The sequence below is a fragment of the Temnothorax americanus genome, unplaced genomic scaffold, assembly GCF_048541705.1.
Source record: "Temnothorax americanus isolate GAGA-0224 unplaced genomic scaffold, ASM4854170v1 Scaffold4, whole genome shotgun sequence".
NCBI classification, from domain to species: Eukaryota; Metazoa; Arthropoda; class Insecta; order Hymenoptera; family Formicidae; genus Temnothorax; species Temnothorax americanus.
In genome coordinates, this window is record NW_027509547.1 from 3,837,154 (window position 1) to 3,862,097 (window position 24,944).

A 24,944-nucleotide genomic window follows, 5' to 3' on the forward strand; every position below is an offset into this window, starting at 1 on the left:
TATATAATAAATGTTTAATATCATATAAAATATTATCAAAAATTAAAAAACTAAATTATAGTTATAATTATTCTAAAATATAACGGATTACAAAATACATCGGTAATATATTTATGAGAATTATAAAATTAAATTTATAATAAGTATATAAAATAATTCGATTAAACTCACGTAAAATATCTCTTGTTTTCCGCGTTTAAATCAACCTTCTGTTAAAATTTATTTCATAAACTCAAATAATAGTCGCAAAATTAAAACAGTGTCATGCGCATGATTATCCACGAATAATTAACACAGTTTTTAATATTTGATGTATGAATCTAAGAAATCGTCATTTTCCCATGAAACTGCGCATAGTCAATGCGTAGGAAACCGGAGCCACCACCTTGTGCGTTATCACGCTTTCTCTCTCTTTAGATTTCCCTCTCTCCTGCGACCTTCGGAAAGTTCTCTCCCCTTTGCTCCATTCGTATTAGGCGCCACGATTGGGCGCCAAATGACGGCGACCGCGACTATGAGGGGTGCTACCAGAGGGATGAAGATCGCGGCGTGCGGAGGGTGAGAAAAGGGAAGACGGGAGACAGACAGAGCAAAAGAGGATGAGAGAAGAAGAGAGAGAAAGAGAGAGCGACGGGGAAAAGGGGATGAACGAAAGGGAATGAGAAAGACAGGAAATGTATGGAAAGAGCAGAGGGGCGTGGCAAGATGAATGATCGCAAGACGCGGGAGTATTGATCTCGGGAACTGTACTCTCTCTCGACGGCGTAGTCTCTAGCTTTCTCTTTCTCTATCTGTCTCTCTCTCTCTCCCTCTTTCTATTCTCTCTTCTTCGTATATACGGTGTGTCTCCCCTCGCCCGCCGTAGTCTCCTCTCTTCCGCCCTTGCTTCGTCCGTTCTATCTCGAGTTCTCTCTCCCGCGTCTCTCTCTCCCGAGGCTTCGCACCCCTGTACCGGGGGTTGGGTGCCACGGCGGTTGGGTTCAGGGTCATGCGTGCACCCCCCTCACTCTCTTCCTCTCTCTCTTTCTCTTTCTCGCCGGCCTCTCTAGCTCGGTTCTTTCCGTCCGTCCTTCCTTCCTTCCTCCGGCGAGGGAGAGGTCGTCCCCGTCTGGATCGAAGCCGGAGAACCTGAGGAAGACCCTTCTCTCGCGCCTCGATATATCCAGACTGCCTAACGCCGACCAGTTTCACGACCACCGAGATCAATGCCCCCTTTTTCGTTCGGTATCGTAATACGTAGTCTTTCGATAAACGTTCTTTATATCCGCCAAATAACAACTTTTACAAATATTAAAAATCTCAACAGAAATCATTATTATTATACGGCCAAGAATTTTTAATATAGGGATTTATATTAATATTTTGCGATAAATCTGATAATATTGATAAACCGGCGATGATAAAAAAATCTAGCTAAAATTAATTTGTTATTTAAATAGTAAATGTAATTTAGTTTAATTATTGAGAATGCATAAGCATAATATTTAAAAAAAAGGTTTGACAATGGTGGCACAGTATATTGTCATAAAGATTATTATTATTATTATTATCACAGTAAATATACCGTAAAACGTTATTTTCTACAAAGCACTGCGTATCATGAATTGTCATAAGAGAGGTTAACACGGTCACTGCTATTCATTGTTAGTAATAACCGAAGTACGGGGTACACGGAGGAAGGACCCGACAAACGTGACAATTTCACGAAAAGTAATTACTGCCCTCTTATTCCACAGTTATTACGATAAAACGACGTCCGAAAGGAAGCCATCCAGCGAGCACCTTCATTATATTTTTATAAAACGTAGAAACGCTCACAAGGATGTAGATTAATATTTTCTCGGTAGTTGGCCGCTTTGTAATGGAGATGGCATTGTATGTAATGGCATTTTATCGAACTGGTGATTACCATTTTAATTGCAATCTTGTCATGTTATGCGACGCGAGCAATGATCGGGCTTATATTTCCAGATCTGTGAGAAAATACATACTCACATGAGCGTATAGCAAGTTTTCAATAATTTATTTAGATACAGAGATTGATAGTTACCAGTGTAACTTCGAGTCGTTCGCAATGCTATAGATTACGGAAAACTATCGTGTTTCCGTTATCGTCATAAACATAGAGATCATTTTTCTTGTATTTGTAGTATTAAAATTTTCCGCGAATTTATTAAAATTTCTTTTAGCATAACTATACTTTTAATTAATCCTAGTTATTCTCCTTAAACAAAACAAAAATCATTTAAATTCAAAAAAAAATTTAAGTTTGGTCTTGTTTAGTTACATCGAGGTTCGGGCGATGTTATTACTACGCTCGTACGCGATCGAGTATTCGAGGGTGTTTACGGGGAAATTGTGAAAATAGTTAAAGGAAATAGCTCAGCATTACAATGTAGGCATTTCTTCCTCGCATGATTCGTGATTACACGAGGAGGCATACAATCAGGAAGTACGCGGCAAATATTCCCCTTCCGCAGCGGTGCACGAAACTTGATGGGTGTCACCACAATGTATCGTAATGATAGGTGGGTACCAAGTCCAGGATAATCATAGCCTAAACGAAGAACGGACAGTTGGCGAGCGAAAGTCTTTTCTCGCGAAGAGTAGAGTAGCACTCCACGCGAGTTTAACTTTGAATCGCGTTTCGTTGAAAAGCGAGGTGAGCTCATATGTATGAAGGTATCGATGCGGTGACTCGTGTCGATGGTGGAACATTTATTATTCAGACAGCGTAGTGTACTCTCCCTCTCTCTCTCTCTCTCTCTCTCTCTCTCTCTCCTCTCTCTATCGGCAAATGATAAAATGAAGTCGCTTCTGCTGCTGCACTCGCGAATATCGGACGACTGTAAGTCCTCATCGACAACGAGCTCATGTCGACTTACGTCAATTTAGAATAGAAGGTTTTTAGATCGTGGCGCTGCATTGGTTATTCACACGTTGAGCTCGTATACCTCGTTGGTTATAGCAGGCGTTTAATGTTCTTACATTAACTGTGTATAGGAGGTAAACGTGTATTTTACCAAGCGCGTAAAGACACGGTGAATTGAACGACACGCGTTCAGACATAAATGTTCTCACACGGCAAGTAAAAGTTCCTGCATCATTATATGCGAATTATACATATGACGAGAACTGTGCTAATTGATACAAATTCGCGGGGTCTCATTTATGTAATATTAATTGCATTCCGACGATAGAGTCGTGACGTCAATCATCGCCGCTCCGGTTGATCGAATTTCACGGTAACGTCTATATGCGGTATTAATATCATTCCCAGAGACAAGTTCGATCCTGCGTTCGGGAAACATATCGTATACCGCGAAAAAAACCGATTTCGCGAAATTCGAAGTAGCATGCATTGATTTTATGATAAAATAAGAAGAGATTATAGAAAAGCAATGATAACATAAAAACATATTAGCAGTTATCACCAATGAAATCGGCAAATATTTTTATCATAAATATTCATTTTTTAAGTAGAAATTAAATAAAAATTACTTTAATCAACATAAACAAAAAATTAAATTTTTATTTTAAAATATATATCTAATACCTTACTATTGTTATATATATAAAAGATCCCATATACTGATCTTTTTTGTCCACAAGTTTATCGATCTTCTGAAAGTGTTTATCGCAGAGACATGATTTATTAAACGTATAATATATAAAATCGTATAATTGCTTCAGCCATCTTTATCGCAAAATAATTGCAGATATTGAGATATAATAATAATATTTGTCAATGAAAGAAATTAAACTTCAATCATAAAAAGAAGCGCTCTTCTCTCTGTATCGAGCCGTGTGACCACGAAATATTTCACAGCGGCTCTTTTCGCTTTCTCTCTCTTGCAGAAACTTTTCGCGAGATTCTTGATAAAAAAAAGAAGAACAGGGAAAAAGAGGGTGTTTTTTTCTCCCGGAGCTTCGGAAATCCGTGCGGTACGCGCGGGGTACGCAAAATTCCTGTGTGGGCCTGCCGTGCTCTCCCACAGCTCTCCCTCCTCTCGATCCCTCGTGTACCACCCAACGTCCTCGGCATGGACGAAGGTAGCAGGACGAAGGACGAAAGGAAGAAGAAAAGTGTAAGGAAGGCGCACGGAGATAGATCAATAACAAACCATTATGGACCCTCCGGGACTGCGAAGCGAACGTCGACGACGATTCGACGAGTGTTTCTCTTTCATAATACCCGATTTTAACCGCGAGATATCTCACCACGCCAATTACACAACGTATTTTCGCCAATGAGACTCGTGAAAGGATAAAAAGAGAAACTAGTTAATTAGGTTATATGATTAATAATAAATCAGAGTTAATTTATTATAAAAGAATGAATGGCCGTTCTTGCAGCTTTCATTTTAGATTGAATCGTTGAACGATTTTTCTAACTTGCGTCAAAAAGCAATATTTATAGTTTTATTATCTTTTTGAATGTATTTATTAAGTTATTCATTAATTTATTCTTCATCGTACTTATACTAATATAAAAAATTTTCTATTATAGAGAAATAAAAGCTGACACTAAATTAATTCCCTTCAAGATTGCTTTTGCGACATTTCGTTCATCAAATTCCTGGAGTTTCGATTGACGACAGCAAATAAGCTTGACAAATTATCGATTAACGTCACGCTGTAAAAGAGTAAAAGTATTTGGCTATATCGTCACGAATATCAATATCGTTCTTCTGCGAAATAGATAAATCAATCGTGACGTCTAGATCGGATTACGTTTCGTTCGTCGAATCGTTCAGCCGCAATTACTGTAACTACATATATATCCAAGTAAAAGCGAAAGAGGTCTTACTACAAGAATGCGCGATCTCCTGTCTTATGTCGAGGGCAGCGGAAAGAGCTCCTTCAGGTATATATCCAACATGCACCAATAAAACATATCTGCGCCGTATTTCGACAAGGGCGCGCACTCGAATCACGCACACATCACATTTTCCGCGAATCGATTCGCACGCATCGCACGACGAGGATCACTCATTGTAAGCCGAAGGACAGCCGATCACTTTAGCCGGCGGAGGAGCGATGACGTGATAACTGCGTACGCGAAATTCCATCGAAGGTCGCGCGATCAATGACATTTAAAATCTACTTCCAGAGGTGGCCCAGTTCCCTAATGAAGCAAACTTGTTGATGGTGGACGACGACAAATTCAATCCGGCAGCACGTTCTGCCGCTTTTCCCCGTCCGATCGGTCGCGAAATCGGTGCTTCGCGCGGTGGAAAGGTGTCGGAGAAACCGGATGCTGAAACGGGCTCTCGAGAGGCCGGCATTTTCCGACATCATTTGGCCGAAACGGCCATGCGTGTGGGTTGGCCAAACGCATCTCGCCCGCTTTTCACCGTGCCTCACGGTTTTCACAAGAGCATGAGAGAACGAGAGACTCCCGTTTTCTTTCGAGGAACTCTCACCCCGCGATATCGTTCGCATTGATATTTTAGAAGAACCACCCCTATACTACGTCGATGTCGCGGCGTCAGCCATGCTGAACCGAAATTTCCTTCCACGAATGCCGCTCGTCTTGAGACTCGCTCCGACATCGCGAGTCCAATGGTGAAACGTCCTCGAGGATATCCCTCGAAATGTCGTGAACGACAAATTTACTGCTGACGACGAATTTCGTGAATTTTACGCCGCGTTCCTTCCCGATGCGCAACGCGACAGCGGAGGCCGGCCTTTCGGAGCACGCATGATTTAACCCGAGATCACGCGTACTCCTCCTCTGTCACTATCATTCGTCATCGGAATTTCTACCGTGTCCCAACGCCACACTTTGCCACTTATCCTTGAGCGTTCTTCTTCCCACGACGACGACGACGACGACGACGACGACGACGACAACGAGTGCCGTGTCTCGGTCGAATTTCCACCAACACTTCGCGAGTGCCAGTCGCGATACGCCGGTAGGACGAGCATATTCGCTGACGATGACCACGACGAGATTCGCGACTTGCTCGTTCTCCAGGGCGTGAAGAAAAAAAGAACGAAAAATAGAGCAAAATCCACGACCGTCGCACTTCTCGCGGGCACTTCGCCGATTTTCACGAGTCGGTTCTGCTCTCTCTCTACCGGCGACTCGTCGTCCCCGAGAGCGGACGACGACGGTGTCGACGAGAACGACGGTGACGACGACGAAGACGGCGAACAGGACATTTTGCGATACAGAAGAACGCGGCCCTACCGGCTAATAAATCCGCTTTTAACGTGACTGCCCGACGTACACGCCGGGTTCTTGCCGGCTCCACCAAAGGCACGATCGCTCTCTGCGTGTCGATGCCCCCCACCCCCCTCCTCCTTCGCTGCTTTGTCCCCCGCCGCCCCCCAGGGGCGGATGGCAGCGACGCAGAGCGCCGTCGCCGCCGTCCCGAGCTGACGGGGGCGCCACCGAGCGGCACCGACGCCGACGCCCGCGACCGATCGATAGCCGCGACCGGTGACGACGACGACGACGACGACGACGATGATGACGGCGATGACGAAGAAGAGAACGACGTAGAACTCCCAACCTGTTCCCCATGTTCCTCCAACTCGAGAACGATGTTCTCACGCGGTATTTCGAGATTCAAAGGGGCAGTCGGAGGAATCTGCCGTGATCTTCACCTGGATTTGGAAAGAGTTATATATACGTGAAGTCGAAGGCCACGCGAAAAAATTCGATTTCAAATATTCCCTCTGATGGTTCCCTCGAGTTTTAGACTTGTCCTAGGACATTATGTTTCTCGCGCAAAAAAAAAAAAATAAAGACAGGGACTACTACATTCTCAGAAATAGTGCAGATTTCTCTAGAGTGATTAAAAAGAACACTCATGAATACAATAGTACAGAAAATTAATGTGCGTGTATTGTGAAATATGATATAAATTCTTTCCCAAATTTTCAACGATATTGTTCAATCCTCTCGTACAAATTATTTCGTTTTCAAAATAAAAGATCCTGTGTTTAACTTAATAGTGCAGCATCGTATAGTTCCATGCTGGAATATTCTGTATCTCACAAACGGTCTCCTAAATAAAACTTTATGTGAAACGAGGCGTACCCATATTTTTTTAAAATTATGAAAAACTGTATGTGATATCTTATCTACACTTAGAGAGAAAGAGAGAGAGAGAGAGAGAGAGAGAGAGAGAGAACGGTAAATATTTCCCTTAAATATTTCAAGCGACTTATTTTATTCGCGCTGCAACTAGTAATTCTCCTAGTAAAAAATTAACAATATTGAGATATATTGTATGTATATAATATAAGATTTTGTATAGAAATTACTCAGAAATTTTTCTAAACCCGATCTTGTGAAACAAATAGAAAAATGCGTTACGTGTCGAGCTGTCTCTACCGGAGACTTCCTTCTCGCACTCGGTGGCATACGCATCGCGAGTAATGCAAACCGGACGAAGGAAGTAGGGGAGAGTATGTAGAAGGAGACGAAAGAGGAAAAGACGGAGGAGGCCGCGGGGGTGGTAGGAGTCAGGGGATCGCAAAAATGCGAATACGTGCGTGCGTGCGTATCGAACCGAAGGAAAGCGTACTACAGAAAAGCTAATATGGTTGCGTGGAACGGAGAGAGAAGGAGAGGAAGAAGAGCGTTAGATAAGAAAAGTCATCACGGTCACAGTACGTCCTGCACTATATATATGCCGTCATTCATTGATTGCATCGTGTACGTCGTTGTATCATACGCTCTGCGCCGTTAATGTTCGCCTGATAGCAGGGCGTGCAGGCACGAAAGAGAGATCGTACGAGCGTACACACAGCGAACGAACAGAGTGGAGAACGCGCTATGAACGGGACGAGACGAAAGAAGAATAAGCCGGATAAGAGAGAGAGAGAGAGAGAGAGAGAGAGAGAAGAAGAGAGAGAGAGAGAGAGAGAGAGAGAGAGAGAAGAGGATGGAGAGCGAAAAATATAAGGAGTACGCGATTACAATACGTTTTCCTCATTCGGTTCTTCATTCCGTTTCTTTTTTTCACTCGCGCTTCTTCCCTTTTTTTTATTTTCGTCGCGTTTATTCCTCGCGTTGCTCCATCAATAAATGGGAGCTCGCTTAACGAACGACCGTATTTCGCTTTTGTATATAACGATGATTAACCGTGAATGTATTATCACGTATGGCAATGATTCATTAACTATAGGGATTATATATATGTTCTGCAGTAATAACAACGCGGTGAGATGGTACCAATTATAATCGTGCTGAAAAGTGGTTTAACTTTTTAGTTATTAGATATATATGCAGATTCTTAGGTTTAATGAATATGCTATCATCCACAAATTATAAATAATAAATTGTAGCACAATTATAAACGCAATAAATACGTTTACGTAAAAATATAATATTTTATTTAAGCTAATATTTTCACAATTTAATCACTAAATCCCGAAAGTAATTACGTACGATCTATTTATATCGATTGCAAAAATTCCCACGAATAGAAATATTTCGTCATATTCTGTAGAAATGTTAAACGTCAACGTAATTTTGACAGGAGAAAATACCGTGCGGTGCAAATATCATGTATTACGAGGGGGAAAAAAGGTAAACGTGGAAAATTTTTTAAATAGCAATCTTCTTGTGGCACTAAGAACTCGCCTGTGCGAGTCAGAAAAACATGCTTGTCGCGTGCTTGCGTAACGACGACAAACATCCAAGAAAGTATAAAAAGAGAGAGAGGGGGGAGAGAGAGAGAGAAGGAATGAGAGATAAGTCATTATGGTCAATGTGCGTGGCCACGTCACACACGCCAGACAGTCAGTCATTCATTGATAGTATCATAGTATGGTCTGAGCGTATACACGTTGCGCAGCTCATGGCACGGTACGCACGTAAGCTCGCGTGATAGTCGCACGGGTAGAAAGAGACGCGACGACTACAACATGAGGGAGGGAAGCATAGAAACGATCGAAGACAAAAGAGAAAGTACTCTGTGCGTACGGCAAAAATGAGTACCCATAGGGGTGCCGCGTTTTATTAATATAAGATGGGAAAGAATTAACGCGCAAGACCGGGGAGAAAGGGCAAGAAGAAATTCGAAAGACGGACTGAAAAGACGTATATGCGTGACGGATGTAAATAGCGTTCTAAAACTAGCCGCCGTGTAACTAGTCTCGCAACGCGTAGAATGCGTACAGAAACAGCGTAATGAAACACTATTAGCAGCGCGCTTTGATCTTACGAAGAATATACTAATTCAATGCTGGTACCTGTCAAAACAATGCGTTTATCAAGAACCGAATAGATTTTCCAATTTAGACCTGGATTTAAGTACTCGTCAAAAGATCAAATACGCAAAATAATACAAGAATCGAATCATCGACTTCACATTCTTGCAATTACAAGCGTTGAAGAAGCTGCGCCACTTTAATTGTGCATGTTATAAATTAGTGAATAAAATAATAACATTAATAACTCAAATCAAGATATATAAAGGCTAAGAACGCGATTTCGCAATCGCTCGCCAATTCATTCTGCGAATAAGATACGATATTTGGACGAATATATATAACCCTGCGTTATAGCAAGCCGAGCGGAAGAGAAGCGGAAACTGAAAGGTAGAGACAGAAGCAGAGGCAGAGGCAGAAGATACGGGTCGTGCGACTTCGATGCGCGTATTAGTGCACACGAGTACACAAGGAACAAGCGGAAAAAGCAGAAAAGTCGCAACTCATGCAACTTCCTACGTATTACCCACGATGCGTATAAACGCGCGTTCGCGTCAAAGACGTTATGTTCGCGGAACAGAAATATTTCTACCGTGAAAAATCGTGTTAATTCCTTTCCATCTGGCGGCCTAAAATTAGACGATGATGTGCCAAGCGTATACATTCCAGCCCCTATTTTTAAATTGCCATATAGTGTTTATCGTCGGTGAATTATAAACCTATCGATTGATCAAGGTCTGGTTCAAATTTTGCGAAACAATTATTCTGTAGTAACGTGCGAGACGCTATAAATAACCAATAATTAACATTTTGAATTAATTATATTGATACAATTACAATATCATTACATTTTAATTACTTCATTTATTATTCACATAAATTATATTTCCTTTTTGCAAATTGAATCCAAAATATTAGTTATTGGAGATGTAATTATTTATAAGTATTATAAACTATAAGAGAGAAAAAAGATAGATTAAGAGGCATTGATATTTTCACTACAAGCCTATACTCAATCGTAATCGAGGAATTATATGTGCGATGATATATATATATATGATATGCGAAGAAATACACAATAGCGACCGAACGTCTGATTGGTCTGTTAAAAGGCGGATGAAAACGCAGACGAAGATGAGTTAGGAGAAATGTTGCTCTAATTAAGCGACGTAAGTTTATTAAACCCCGGGCTTAAAATAGCGGACGACGCATTACCCAGGAATGTAAGGGCAGTCCGGTTTTATTGCCGGTCGAGCCCTAAGATTAACTCGCACGAACCATTTTGCTCGAGTCTTGCCCGAAGAATCGTTCGTGCTACTCGCCAGAAACAATGTGCTCTCATTGATGAGCCGGGAAACGACGCAAAATCGATGGCCGCGGTCCTGTCTCTCTCTCTCTATCTCTCTCTCTCTCTCTCTCTCTCTCTCTCTCTCTCTCTCTCTCTCTCTCTCTCGTGTGAAAGGCGAAAAATTAGAACGAACAATCGATCGGCGCGGCTGCGATGGGCGCCGTTATTCGGCGGCGTAAAATGGACATATATATCGCGAGGAAATGGGGGTAGAGCCTAAGAAACGATCGATTACCAGTCGTGTCTGAAATTAGGTTGACCGAAGAACCACTAGAAATATCACATCGATGACTCGAAATGTGAGACAAGAAGCAATAGAAGCGATAGAGACAGTTTGACAACGCACGGCCGACAGATATTTCAAACAAGCGTACTCGCTTCATCGCGAGAAAGATTAATGCTTCCGAGATATCGTATCAATGTCACAATCCCGTTAGTCTTTCAATTGACATAGTCCCTAATGTAGAACGATCCGACGGATATTATCAGTAAATACGCATTTCGTGCAAGTATCAAAGGGACGTTTTTAGCCGAAGAATGTAATTTTGAAATATCGAGGATCTATTTTATAAAATAAAGTTATATAAATTACGTCTATACTGATATCCATTGAATTTAAAATTAATTTTTCCTTGATAGAATCATCGAATTGTTAAATAATCTTTAAACTATACGCAATTAAAACAGCAATTTCTCGCATATCCTCGGTGATGCAAATACAATTTTATCCTTCATTTAATTTTAATAAACTTTATTCTAATCAAATTTTAATTTGGTAATTACGACTAATTACCTAAGATATATTGAAGATTAAAAGGTTGTTAAAAGATATATAGCGTTCGACCGTTTCGTTAAAAAAACATCAAGATTCCGTAAGTAAAATACGTAACGTAACGTATACGTTCCTCGACTTGAAGATGGAAATAAAAAGTTTAGTTAAAGTTTCTACTCCTAATTTTTTACAAAAGAGCAAGAAGACGAATGAATATTGCGCTTATCTCTCTTCTTATATTCATATATATATGTATGTATATATGCTTCAAGTATCAAGTCTTGCGCTAAATTGACGTTGACGATGCGGAGTCGAGAAGTATCAACATGGAAGCTGCGACCGCGAGAGTCAGGATTAAATATAACCATGGCTCGGGCTATTTATAAAGATTAACTTGTTGGCGAGATAACGAAGGAGGAGATGGAGACAACGGCGCTAAATTGTCGTAACAATTGCGCGGGAACCGACAGATTCCGGAGCGGCCGTTCCTCGCGCCGCCGCTTTGAGCTCCGACCTCGTTCTCATCTCAAGTCGTCGAACGTCAATCGTACATGTACCAAGCAAAAACAAATGATTACGTACAATACTATCAAATATTACCGTGTCACTTATAACGTACAAATTTCAATTGCGATTGAACGTTAAATCGCGTCTTTTACGTTATGACTACGAGATTCTTGACGTTGTTATCCGATAAACCTTTAATTTTCTACGTTAATTTTGAAAAATAAATTTTAAAAATTATTAAAAATATTTCGTTTTTATTGTAATATTTATTTGCTTAAAGACATTAAAAATATTGCATTGCGTTATTTGTAAGTCCTTTAAAAAATATTTATGAACAAATATTAAAACTTGCTTTATCAATTCACGCACATATACGTATTATAAGGATATCACGATATAAGAGTGTAAAGTATCAAATATTAAACCGCGTACTCAAATATTAAATTAATTCCCAAGAAACTTATAGAAGATCTCCATCGTAATTAAATTCTTCTCGAGATTTGACGATTTACGTTTAATATTTCGAAGAAAATACAACTTTATGTTATTAACGTATAAATTATCGTTTTATGCATCGTAGAACTTTGACGCTTGAAAGTCATAAATGAATAAAACGTCAACCGAAGATATGAGGGTTGAAAGAAAACATCGAAATGTTCGATAAGCACGGTTCCCCGACACTACGCATTACTCGGGAAATATATGATAGTAGAGAGGAATACGCGATAACGGAAGTTTGTGCACCTGGGGAGCGCCGTCGTTGTTCCGCGCGGCGACACGCGGGAGAGTGAGTGCAGTCTGGAATTTTATTTACAGTTTTACCACTATAAGCATTCATACACGTAAAACGTTCGCGGCGTATATAGGCGGAATCCACGTGCGCATTCTGAAAAAGACGAAAAGAATGTCAGACTCGCTCCATTCAGGAGAGTACCGCATTTAATTACGTGATGTTTAATCGAACGAAAGCAGAAAAACAGGCGGAAACAAAGAAAAATCTTTCAGAACAATATATTTCGCAAAAGAAAAAATTAGATAAAATTGAATTTTTTTAATACACCAAAAGTATGACTCGCATACAACGTGATATCAATTCTATAGAAATTATTTAAAAAATATATAACCTTTTTAATGTGTATGATAAATTACATAATTTGTATTTTTGTATTTTGTATTTACATCACTGAAATATATGTAAAATTTCTAATGTCTAGACGTTCAGTTGTGTAGATTACATCTACATTGAAGCAAAATAGAAAACATAATAGAGCACATATCGTATGTGTCGGTATACTGGCACGCGTGAGAAAAAAAAAGAGAGTATATGGGGAAAGTAAAGATATGTCACGACATATTCCGTCGTTATCTCATTCTCCCCTGGGAGCACCTGATAACACACCGGTCGTACACGCGCCCGTCTGTACGACGCATTTTATTAAGATCAGAAAAACCGTGCTGTTTGTTGTTCCCCATTTCCATTTCTTCGAGATTTGATTAACAGGAATATTGGCCGTTCCTCGAATAAACCTATCGCTTCAAATCTTATATCCCCGTATCGCTCTTCCTTGAGAATATCGCGGATGCATTTGCGCAATTATCAAACCGTGATAAAAGTTTGTAGGAAAGAAGTTTGTAAGAGCGTTTTATAAAATTTATAATATTAAAGGACGACAAGAGATAAATCTGTGTCAAAGTTTTCTCAATACAGACTTATGCATATTTCACATATAAAAAGATGTACTCTTATTAAAATAATTGATCACTCTTAGCGTCAAAAATAGATTAATCAGTAAAAAAAAGTTTTGTGATCATAAATATATCGCGTGAAAGACCGGCGTATATAATATTGTCTAATACACGAGTTCTGTAATTCTACAAAGCAAATACCAAGTTTACAGGATAAGTTGGATTGAATCTGTGTCGACCAGGAAGGAATGTCGCAGATCGTAAATTATCCACGAGGGAATGCCATTGGTACTCCATGGGGTTTACGCGGCTCGACGGTTTTAGCCCGATAAATGTCGAGGCGCACCTTTGATGCGGCGCCCGCTTTGAAGCGCGAACGAGCGACTGAATACTCGAAAGTGTGGGGAAGCACATCGGTTTCACAGGGTGGTTGTCCCAGTGCCCTTGTGCACGATGGAAAATTAGCGAGATTGTTTTTTTTTCCTCTCTTCCCTTCCTCCGGCCAAAAAAGGTAGGAAAGGACCACCGTGGTTTTCCATCGAACGTTGCGCCAAGGCCATACGAAAAAGAGAGAGAGAGAAAAAAAAAGAGAGATAAAGACATAGGATGGTAGGGTCGGAGCGCGCGGAGGGTGCGTTTACATGAAGCTTTTCCGTTTCCGGGATATTCATCGATCCCTCTGTCAGCGGTCCTCGTAACCCAATCAAAACTTTCCCCTTCGAAGCTTACCTATCCCGCTCCCGCCGATCAGGTAAAGTACATCATATACGTATTACGCGGTTTCGGTATATACTACTCCGTAAAGGCCTACGCGAAATCTCAAATTCTATGAATTTATAATGACCGATGGAAATGTCACTTATAGTAGAAGTTGACAACATGAAATTTCTGATAAAACTCTTTACTTGTTCCGGAGCAAATCTGCGTTTGAATACAGGACACGTATTATGGAACTTTTCGGAATTAATTCCGATCAGAATTATTCCGTTTTCCCTAGAAAACACAATAGTAATCTATAGGAAATAACTAAACAATTCCTATCAGAATCCATTCCGAAAAGTTCCACAATACGTGCCCAGAACACGAACTTGTAGCGCATAGAGTTAATTTATTTTTAATTTACTGTCAAACTAACAATAAGCCGGTCTCGAAAATATTTGCTCTTTCGGTATATTTTACCCTGTCATGTCTTTTATATTTATTTTAAATCTTTTGTGCAAAACTGGTCGATATCACGTTGATGCTAAATTTAACGTGTTTATAGTTTACGATGTTCAGCATCGAGTTATTTAGATATAAATAAACAATGCATAAGCTTTCAGACACAATCAATATATTTGTTGAGATATTATTTAAATATATAGGGAGGTATAATGTGCGAGCTATGACTGTATCTTGGGGCCGACTTTCGAAGCTGTCCCTCGCAGGAAGGCGCGTCGTACGATTTCCACGGTATCGCGACGACTCGAGACAATGACATCGGCACGATTCCTAAACGGGCGCTTCTGGAAACAAACAGAAGGAGAGACGCGTTGTCATCGGCGATGTCGCATTCTTCCCGGAGATCGGTTCGCGCGACAGAACGCGGAAGCGTTCTACCAGAAAGGACGCCGTTCGTTGCCCGCCACCACTTGTCATCGTTCTCGTACGTCCGATCGCGGATTGTATCATTTCTTGCTCGTATTCTCTCTTACGAAGAAGCACTCAAAGGGAACAGAACGGGATGCCTCGTTTGAGAAGAAGTAAAATGCTACCAGTGCTAAATACGCTCCGATGCGGCTACGACTGCACGCAAACATTCAGGAATGACGAGAATGAAATTTACGTTATACAAATGCACAGAATATCTTAGAGTTGCTCCACTACCTCCCTTCATTCAAAGATTCTTCAATAAATTAGCATTGAATCTTCTTTGATCACTTAGAAATTTAAATAAACTTGTGTTTACAACCGTTTGTAACTTCTGCAACCTATTTCGATTCCGGAGTTGAAGCTAGTACGATTTCGACACGGTCCATTTTCGACGCTATAAATACGAACAATCATACTTTATGCCAAACATTTCTACTCTACGAATAAACGTAGAAATTACTTTCGCGTTCATGTAGCATTAAAATGTGAATGTACCGAACGTGTTTCACACATTGAAGTATAAAACACTTTCATACTTTCATTAAAGTTAAAACTTTGGTAAAGTTTATTCAAAATTAATTGATTGTCGACACAAACTCTAATGATTAATCTACGGTTTTCTTTTTATTATTAGTTACATCTTTGCTTGCAAGGGAAGGTATCGAAGAGTAAACAACACGATTAGCGAATAGACGAAAGTATCGTTCGATTGACTGGTAAAATAACTGGACTGAGAAAGAAGAAAAAGTGCAAAAAAAAAATAGCAGAGATGGACGGAAGGAGGACTGCGGAGGGCAGAAAGGAATGGATGGGCACCAAAGCTCACGCCTATTTCTCCTTGCTCGTTAGTCACGGCTTCGTCTTTATGAATGGGTTCGCTCTCGTGGCTTTACGAGAAATCGTACTATCTTCACTACCGACGGCTTCTATCCTTTCTCTCCGTCCCTCTCTCCGCAACCGAGTGTCGGGCACTGTCCCTCTTCGGGGGTTCGTGTCGCGCTATTACAGTCAGAATGGAAGACGGCCGCAAATCAATATTTCTCAGTGCTCGTCGACGACCCCGGCGAGAACAAATTCGGGATGCCGCCGTTGGCATCTCGCGAAAAACCGGGCGAGGCGAAACGTAGAACGGAGTACGGAGCGTGGAATCGATACATGGCGTAAAATAATCAATCCGATAACGGACGAATAGTTTTTAATCGATTATTGTTTCTACGGTATCTCCGATATTTCGTGTAATGGAACAAGTTATGACCGCTTAGCGAAAAATCTGTCTGATCCTCATCTCGTATTACGAATGTGAATATCATCAGGGAAAACTGTATGCCAGGAAATTCTGATTTAAATGTGACAATGTGCGAAAATGAAAACGCCGTCCTATTTCTTTGAAAATAGATTAATGTCACGAGCATGCGAATTTTTCTTAAATCGATATTCTTCGAGAATATCTTTTACCACACGCTTTTTATCGCTCGTTTCTCTCGTAAGGGCGCGGTCGATCCTGAACTGCGCTTCGTCCTGGAAGGAAATGTGGACGTATAATAATTGAAGAACGAAACGTTAATTCAAGTTTGCGTATAAACCTTTGCGCACGGTACAATCGTTGAATCTAGATAAAGACAAAAAATTTTGAAACAAAAACGGTCACTATTGTTGCTACAAACGTTTTAATAAAATAGAATAATACTAACGTTTTTATTAGATTTTTTTACTCAATTACATAAATTTAGAGATTTCAAATATTCTATAAAAAAGCTATAGAAAAAAATATATATTAGCCACGTCGAATCTTATCTCAAATAAATTTAATATTCGATCGCAGAAATCTACAGATTTAACAACATGAGAAAGTTTCTATCTCATTCCTTCTTAAATATAAAAAGGAAAAATTGTTTGAGAGTCAAATTGACCTGACGTGGCTACTCGAGGATTAACGTAGAATTCAAGAAAGGAAAAAGGACGAAAGGCTTATCGTTCGTATCGCCTATACTTCGACATCGAAGCCTCTTGCATGCTGGAAGAGAGGCTCTGCAGGCATGCCCTATAACGAGAAGACGTAGAAAGGGTGAACCCGAGAGAAAGGGAGAAAGAGAGAAAGTCAGAAAAGAGAAACGGAAAAGAGGAGAGGGTGGAAGCCTCTGGTCGGGCCGCGAGAGGAGATGAGAGAGCGATTGGAGATTGGAATGGTATTCGAGGAATGTCATGTAATAATCGGCCGCCATTCGATCGTCCGTTTCGACGAGAGACGGCGCCACCTCTCAGCTCGGCTCGGCTCGTTTCGGCTCAACCAAGCCATGATGACGACGGAGAAACGGACGGAGAAATGTTGACATATCCTAGTTTTTATCTAGTTCGAAATCATTCGTGTTTGCCTAGTTCAAAAGTGAAGCGACGACACACATGCGATTGTTTTATTTGAAAAAGAAAGATGTATATATCCGTATAACGCATACTAGAAAAGAATTTACAAATATTTCCACGTTAGACAACTTTTCCATATGACAAAATTTTTGTGAACATGATTTATTGAGGATTTAATAAAATTATTCTTGAAAAAATTGATTGAAATTTGTTCGATCGGTTTTTCACTGTTCTATCCGTGAAAAGAGAAAAAAAATTCAATTAAATTTTCACTTAAGTTTAAGTTAACTCTAGTCTAACTTGAACTAGATGTGTATAAACGGATTTCAAACAAATGGCAAACTCGTTTTTTTTTTCATTTACATTGAAAAATGGTTTCTAAAGAAATTAAAACAAGTGTCGTCTATACGACAACGATCCACTGCGCGAGACGCCAAGAGAAATAAATAAAAAAGAAAGAGAGAGGGGAAAAAGAAGTATGCAATCGCTTCGCGAAGTTCGTCGTCTCGAAAGGGTGACGGATTCCGGTTTTGCGATTCGGCGGGATGTCTACTCCGCGCGTACTTAGCTAGTCTCGAATGCGAATTTAATAAGGTGAATAAATCATTTTAATGTAACGCGCCCATGGCATACGTAGGTATCGGAAGGGCGACGGCCGACGAAAGAATAGAAAAGACTGACGCGCACGGAAAAAAAAGAGGAAGCGAGAGAGAGAAAGAGAGAGAGAGAGAAAGATAGATAAATAGATATAGAGAGATAGAGAGAGAGAGAGAGGAGGAGGAGGGGAATAAAACTGGTATTTTTGCGTTCGAGCACGTCAAGGGGTGCGTTTCGCGTTGCGATTATAAAAGCCGAGGTAACCCCCCTGGCCGCGTCTAGACGATGGCGTAGTCTTCCTATCAAAAACAGACCACCGAACCGAAAAGGCTGAAAGGGCAAGGAACTTCACGCAATGCCAAGAAATTAAAGTTTCTTTATACATCCGCCTATACTCGTTCCATACCCCGTATACTTTTCCCCTACCTCGTCTCTACCGCCCCTTATCCATCCTCATGTCCGGTCGGATAAAGTCGACGTTACGCGGCGGAAAGAAAAAGATATCCCGACGAGACGTCTGAAAGAAGAGCTTATAAAAACTTCATGAATCATATCGAGAGATGGCAGACAAATTAGAATTATGTCAAAGCGGGCAAAATGACAGAAAATCCTGTATTGTCAAAATTGAAGATGACAACTGATTTACATCGCGCACGATTCATGATCTCTTATCCATTTTACAGATCTATTTTATTTCCACGTATTTCCTTTATTTTCCGTGATAAAGGAAATTTAAGCCCTTCTGACAAAACGTGACGTTTCATAAATCATTGATCAATAAAGTTGCCTGTTTCTCTAAAAATAGCTAAATTTACTTTCTCCTTGACATTTATAAATTCGTTTAAGTGTTCATTAGAACAAACGAAGTAAAAGCGAACGTTAAAAGTTAACCGCAAACAATCGGAACGATTTCATCAGACGGATGAAAAGGAGTCATCGGTACTCGAGAAACGTCTAATACAGTAACTGTCACGGCCAGTCACCAAATAATTTGCATAATCGCGATCGATTACCGGCAGTTACCATGGTTGCCACGGTCATTGTCATACATCAGCATTGTGTAGCACATTCTTGAAAAACTTCATAAATTTCCGTCAATATATATATTTTAATTAAAGAATATAAATAAAAAAAGTCTTTAACTTTCGCTATTCTGCTGCATTCAAAAACACGTTTGTAAATTTTGTTTTTATTTTATATATTCTTATATGTATAATTTTTAAATTAGATTGTATCTTTATTAACTTTTTCTCAAATGTTGATTGTACTATCATTCATAAAAATGTATGATATAGATGTATTATGATGTATAAATAAGTTTTGGACCGTATACGTTCGCTAAATCTAAATGATTGTACAGATCAGTCATCCCTGCAGGATTCCACACATAGAAATAAAATTTTTCAGTGCGATCTAGACAATAGAATTATATACCTACAACTTGCGCTGGTGATGGCCAATTAAGAGACCGTTTTAATAAAGATGCTTTTCACTAAAGTAAAATTCTCTTTTCGTCATATGCATATTTATATTAATCTACTTTTAAGTGCTAATTTGGTGCCAATAACATATTCTAAACAGATGTTTGTACCATGTCCATATATAAAAAATAATAAAAATCACTTTATTACTTATGACATCAGAAATGAGGATAAAGTTGGTAATCGTGCATCAATGATTCACGATTGATTGTGACGTTTACTCTACTCAACAAATATCGTTCTCGTGGAACGTCTTCTCGATCGCTTCGATCTAGATCTGGGCTTGCTTCGGCATCGGGGAAGGTTACCGATTCGAATACTTCTCTCTATCCAGACACGTTTAGAAATATAAGCGGCGCGGAGCTGATAAAACGGTCTCTGGAATGCAAGATAAAGGCGGCTAGGACCAGCTTGGTCGGCGCCGACGGAGAAGATACCCGCGTGAATGAGAGAAACGGAGAAGGAAGACCCAAGATATATAAATGCGTATACGTGTCCCGGAGCGGAACGAACTGGAGTTCATTGTGTGACGCATAATCATGAGGCAAATTATTCGCGCGTTTGACTACGAGAGCGTATTCGGGAGTCCGCACGAGCGTTCTCAGCTCTCTTCTCGTTACAAACGTGAGGCAACCCGGGCGGTTTTTTGGCGGATCACCGGCGAGGACCGGCGAGACCCTTGATACAGCCCTACTTACGACAGATGGCACTCGCAAATAGACGATAGAAGAGGAACCCGAGATCAGCAACCCCGATAAGGGAAGGAATCGCGCGCGCTAACTGCGCCGTTTTCTTTAATCTGCCGAGATGCCGCCACTCTTCGTGACTCTGACCTTCGTCCGAACTCCTCTGCGCCTCGAATACACTGTATTTTAGACGTCGGCGAACGGTTATTACGCGTTTTCAGTTATAATGGTGTATCCACACGTGCCTTGTATATATCAATCATGTATTCGACTCTTGTTTCCCATCCACGAAATTAAGGTTGCTCCAACGTATCTTTAACAGGGATTAGAATTGCTATGATTTTCATACATTTACATTTCTACGTTATAGATGAGCGAGAAAGATTTCTACGTCTAACCTGGAGTCTAACAGGAATCCATCCAAGATATATCTATCGCGACAATAGCAATGGATATTCAATTCTAAAAAGTTATTTAATTTCCAGATTAATTTCTAGAATGACACTTTTCGTACACCATGATCGTCGTGCAATGTCAATTTTCTCTCAACAGCGCGGTCGGGCTTGAATTATTCAGTCGGTGAGATCGACAACCGACACACGTCGAATATTGGCGCCGTACGAAATCTCTCGATTGTTATCGACCTGGCGCCTATGCTTTACGATGCGAACCGCAGGTGGTTGCTCCGATAAAGATCCCGTCGTTGGAAAAGCGATTCAGTTTCGAATAACGTTTCCTCGCATTCGTCTTCGCCGGAGATGCGAACGCATACCCTCTCTCTCTCTCTCTCTCTCTCTCCTTTTCTCTTTCTTTCCGTCGCCGCAGCCGTCGCTCCTCATCCTCTTTTTTCCCTCTCGCCGAGATAAACACGGCGCGCGGCGTGGCGTTGCATGGCGTGGCGCCCCCTCTCGACGGACAGAACCGCCCCGCCGTGATCTCTCGCGAAACGCGCTGCTCCCCGCGCGCGCGGCGGCGGCATATCGCAGCCGTGCGCGCGGGAGCGGTCGTCCCGCGTGAAACCCTCTCTGTCTCACGACGGCCGGAGTACTCGCGACGTCTCTCGCGGCACGCCCGGTCTCGCGCCGCGGCGGCGACGGCGGCGGCGCATCGCGATCCTAACCTCGAAACCCGCGGCGGCGAGCCGCGCTGGAATCACGCCGCATCGCGGCGGTCCCGCGTCGCGCCACGCGTCGCGCGTCACGCACGCACGTGCTTCGAAATATTCGCGGGAGCGACGTGGCCCCCCGACGGGAAGGTCGCCATGCACGGAACCGAGCCGAGCCGCGGTCGAACAAGCCAAGCGCTTGCTCTGCCGTCGCGCGCGTGCGACGGCACCGTTCGCCCTCGTGAAATACGCGTGCGCGCGCGCGCCCACAGGGTACTCACCCTCGTCCGGGTCCTCTAGATCCTCTGTCTGGATGTAGGATATATCTGAAACCCACAAACACCACGGGTTAGCAGAAAATCCCTCGTGTTTTCGGAGAAGTCTCGTCCCGTCCACGGGCACTCACTCACCCGCCATCTTGTAACAAACTGCGGCGCGCTCCCGCGGCCACGCGCCCAACTCGCGAGTCGCGGCGCGCGAATCGAGATCCGTCCGATATCGATTCTCGCGCGCTCGGGCTTGGCGAGCGTCGAGCGTCTCATCGATACCGCGAAATTCGAATTCGCGCCGAATAGGCTTCTCATTCGCTTGCGCTTTTATCTCGACGCAATAGATGGCGCACGTATATATCATCACGTAAATTCAAATGTGATCGATAGTAAATTCTTATTATAATATTATTTAAGTTAATAATGGTGTAATATATTATGGATCAACTAGACTTTGTACACAAATATCGAAATATATGTATGAATCGTTTGAGCATAATAGCGTTTTTCACTGGATAGCACTGAGTGCGCACCGAAAACTCGTTGAGTTCAGATGGCACTGTCCGAGTGCACTGAAAGTGCGAATTTCTTGCGCTTCCAGCTAAACATCTCAGTGCAGTTCTGTGCATATTTGTCGCTCTGAATATGGAAAGCTTTATCAGTACTCGTGTTGCACAAAACTTCTTATTAAATTTTTTCTGTTTATCGGACAGATTTCCATAATCCCTATAGGGAATCATTAGCCATTCCCTTATAGGGTATGCCGCATCTCCCAATATATGAAATTTCCCTTCACAAATTTTTTGTAAATTATCATTGATGTCCGATAACTTTAAAACTCGGGAATCATGGATCTTTCCTGGAATCCCAGTGAAGACATCAATGAATCTTTTTCGAGCATCACATATACCCTGTAATGTAATTGCAGGAATATCGTGCCTATTTACGTAAGTGGACTTTATTTTATGTGCTGGTGTTCGAACTTTAATCGACGTCCCATCGACACAACCAATCACATTAGGAAAACCAGCAACCTAAAAATTTATATATCTTTATAAATAATTTTAATTTATATATACTTTACTCGCCTAATTCTTAAATTAGTGTTAATAATTATTGACATACATGCTATATATATATATATATATATATATATATATATATATATACATATATAATAGGCACGATATTCCTGCAATTACATTACAGGATATATGTGATGCACGAAAAAGATTGATTGATGTCTTTACTGAAATTCCAAGAAAGATCCATGATTCATGAGTTTTAAAGTTATCGGACATCAATGATAATTTACAAAGAATTTGTGAAAATGACAAAATATCCAATTCTGGAGTGGTAGGTTCGCTACCTCCTTTGCTCCGATCAGATGGATAGAATCCAGAATGTGCATACATCTCTATTATCTTGTAGGCTGTTGTTCGTGTAACGCGAAAATGACTTTTAAACTATAATAATATAATTATTTGTAATATTGATACTAATTTATACAAAACATATTATTGTTTTACATAATAATACAATAATAATACAAATTATAATCTATAAAGATAATAAAATGTACATATATGTATGCTTACATCCTTATCCGTAAGGTTATGTACTACCTGAAGAAAGTTTGCAATCTTTGGAATTTTTCGCGGATTTTTTTCTTGTAAAAAATTATCTTCATCACTGCTAGATGATGATGATGATGAAAGCAAATCTAACAGCTCAAATATTAATCGTGCATCCCGCCCAGCCATATTGCACTAAACTGGCACCGTCTCTCAGAGCTCGTGCCGAATTCTTGCACTAAAGTGCGAAAACTCGGCACTAGACTTTCCAGTGAAACAGCACGCACCGTTTTCATGCGCACCGAAATGCCCAGTGAAACACGTTGCCCATGACGAGTGCGCACTCAGTGCGCACTAGTTCTCCCAGTGAAAAACGCTATAAGTTATCGCATCAAATTTTATACTCACCGGTTTCAAAGCACGGCACTGCATCGCTGCTTGCGACCGATGAAACAGCATTGATTACCAAGACCCGCAAGAACTGAACGAAGAACACGTTCCGAAGATCGACCGTCACTTTAGTCGGCACTCCCGATAAAAATTCCCGCTCGTTGGGCCCTTTCAACGGGTGAAACTCGCGATTACTTCGCGGAGCGATCGCGCTCTGCGTTCCGAACCGAGAACGCCACCGAGACTGTCGAGTGTCGTGGTCGTGGTCGTGGCGCATGGCGGTCAAGCGAGCGCATTTTCGTCGCGGGAACCGGGAACCGTATATGCCGAAACGTGAAACCGACTATGTCGGATGGCGGATCTTCCATTACGCGTTATTGGAATGAGCGATGTAATAATGATGATTCACATCTTCGATGTCATATCTGACGAAAAGTACGCCGATCGCGCCCCGAGTCTCTCGAAAGCACATAGAGATCATTTTCGCGTGCCATTGACACAGGAATCCTACACTTATCGAAACGAAACGTTGTGGCAAAGTACGTTGCGGCATCGATCGCGATCGACGAAACGGCATCGGTCGCGAAGGCCCACGAGAACTGATACGTTCCGCAGAATGCCCGTCACTTTGATCGACATTCCCGACAAAAACTCGCGCTCGTTGGGCTCTCTTAACCGGTGAAATTCGCGATCCCTTCGCGGAGCGATCGCGCTCCGCGTGCCGAACCGAAGAACCGGGGAAACTGTCATGGCAGCCAACTGCCAAACGGTCGAATATCGAGAATATCGAGAAAACTTGAAATACGAATATAATCAGATTTCGCAACGAGAATTAGACGCTTGCTTGTACGTGCGTGAGAAATAAATGTTTTTGAAGCGTGATACATTTGGATCTTTAATAGAATCGTTATCCCGCGTATCGCAGTGAGACGATAACCTCATCAGAATTCGCGCGAACTCCTGCCTCCGTTTTGATTCTTATTCCGAATAAGTAAATCGCGCGAAAAGACGCTTCAGTGAATCTCTCCTCTCTCGTTAAGTACGGGAATTAATAATCAATTAAGTGATTGAACAGAACGATCGCGCGATTAACATTCTCATTTTGCTTGCCATCGCGAACGAGGGAGCGAGCTTGCTTCAAAATGCGTATGAACATCGAAAGTGCGGACGAGTCAAATGTGCGTCCGCGAATACAGTTGCGTTTTTCGTTAAAAAAAAACAGGCACGTAATTCACGTAATTCACTTCGTAATTCGATACTAATACCATTTCGTCAATCGTAATCCGATGTTGAGTAGCGTACTTTAAAATCAATGTAGTTTCGATAAGTGCAGATTATTATATGTCAAAGATACGCGAAAATGTT

The 24,944-nt window shown here is 41.4% G+C and overlaps 1 protein-coding gene across 3 annotated transcripts in view; it reads right to left on the bottom strand.

Moving 5' to 3' along the window:
- The window catches only part of LOC143902565 (serine/threonine-protein phosphatase 4 regulatory subunit 1), a 129,255-nt gene extending 104,970 nt beyond the window's left edge, over positions 1-24,285 (bottom strand). Inside the window, exons 1-2 of one of the 3 annotated variants that reach the window (XM_077415565.1) lie at positions 23,598-24,285; positions 21,628-21,672 (exon numbers count right to left, since the gene is read on the bottom strand). In XM_077415565.1, coding sequence (XP_077271691.1) covers positions 21,628-21,672; positions 23,598-23,856 — 304 coding nt within the window. In that variant the 5' untranslated portion in view covers positions 23,857-24,285. Of the gene's footprint in view, positions 1-4,810; positions 6,265-21,627; positions 21,673-21,756; positions 21,770-23,597 lie in introns of those variants that run through there. The other 2 variants (XM_077415567.1, XM_077415568.1) reach the window with 2 other exon arrangements.
- Between the last annotated feature and the right edge of the window lie 659 nt (positions 24,286-24,944).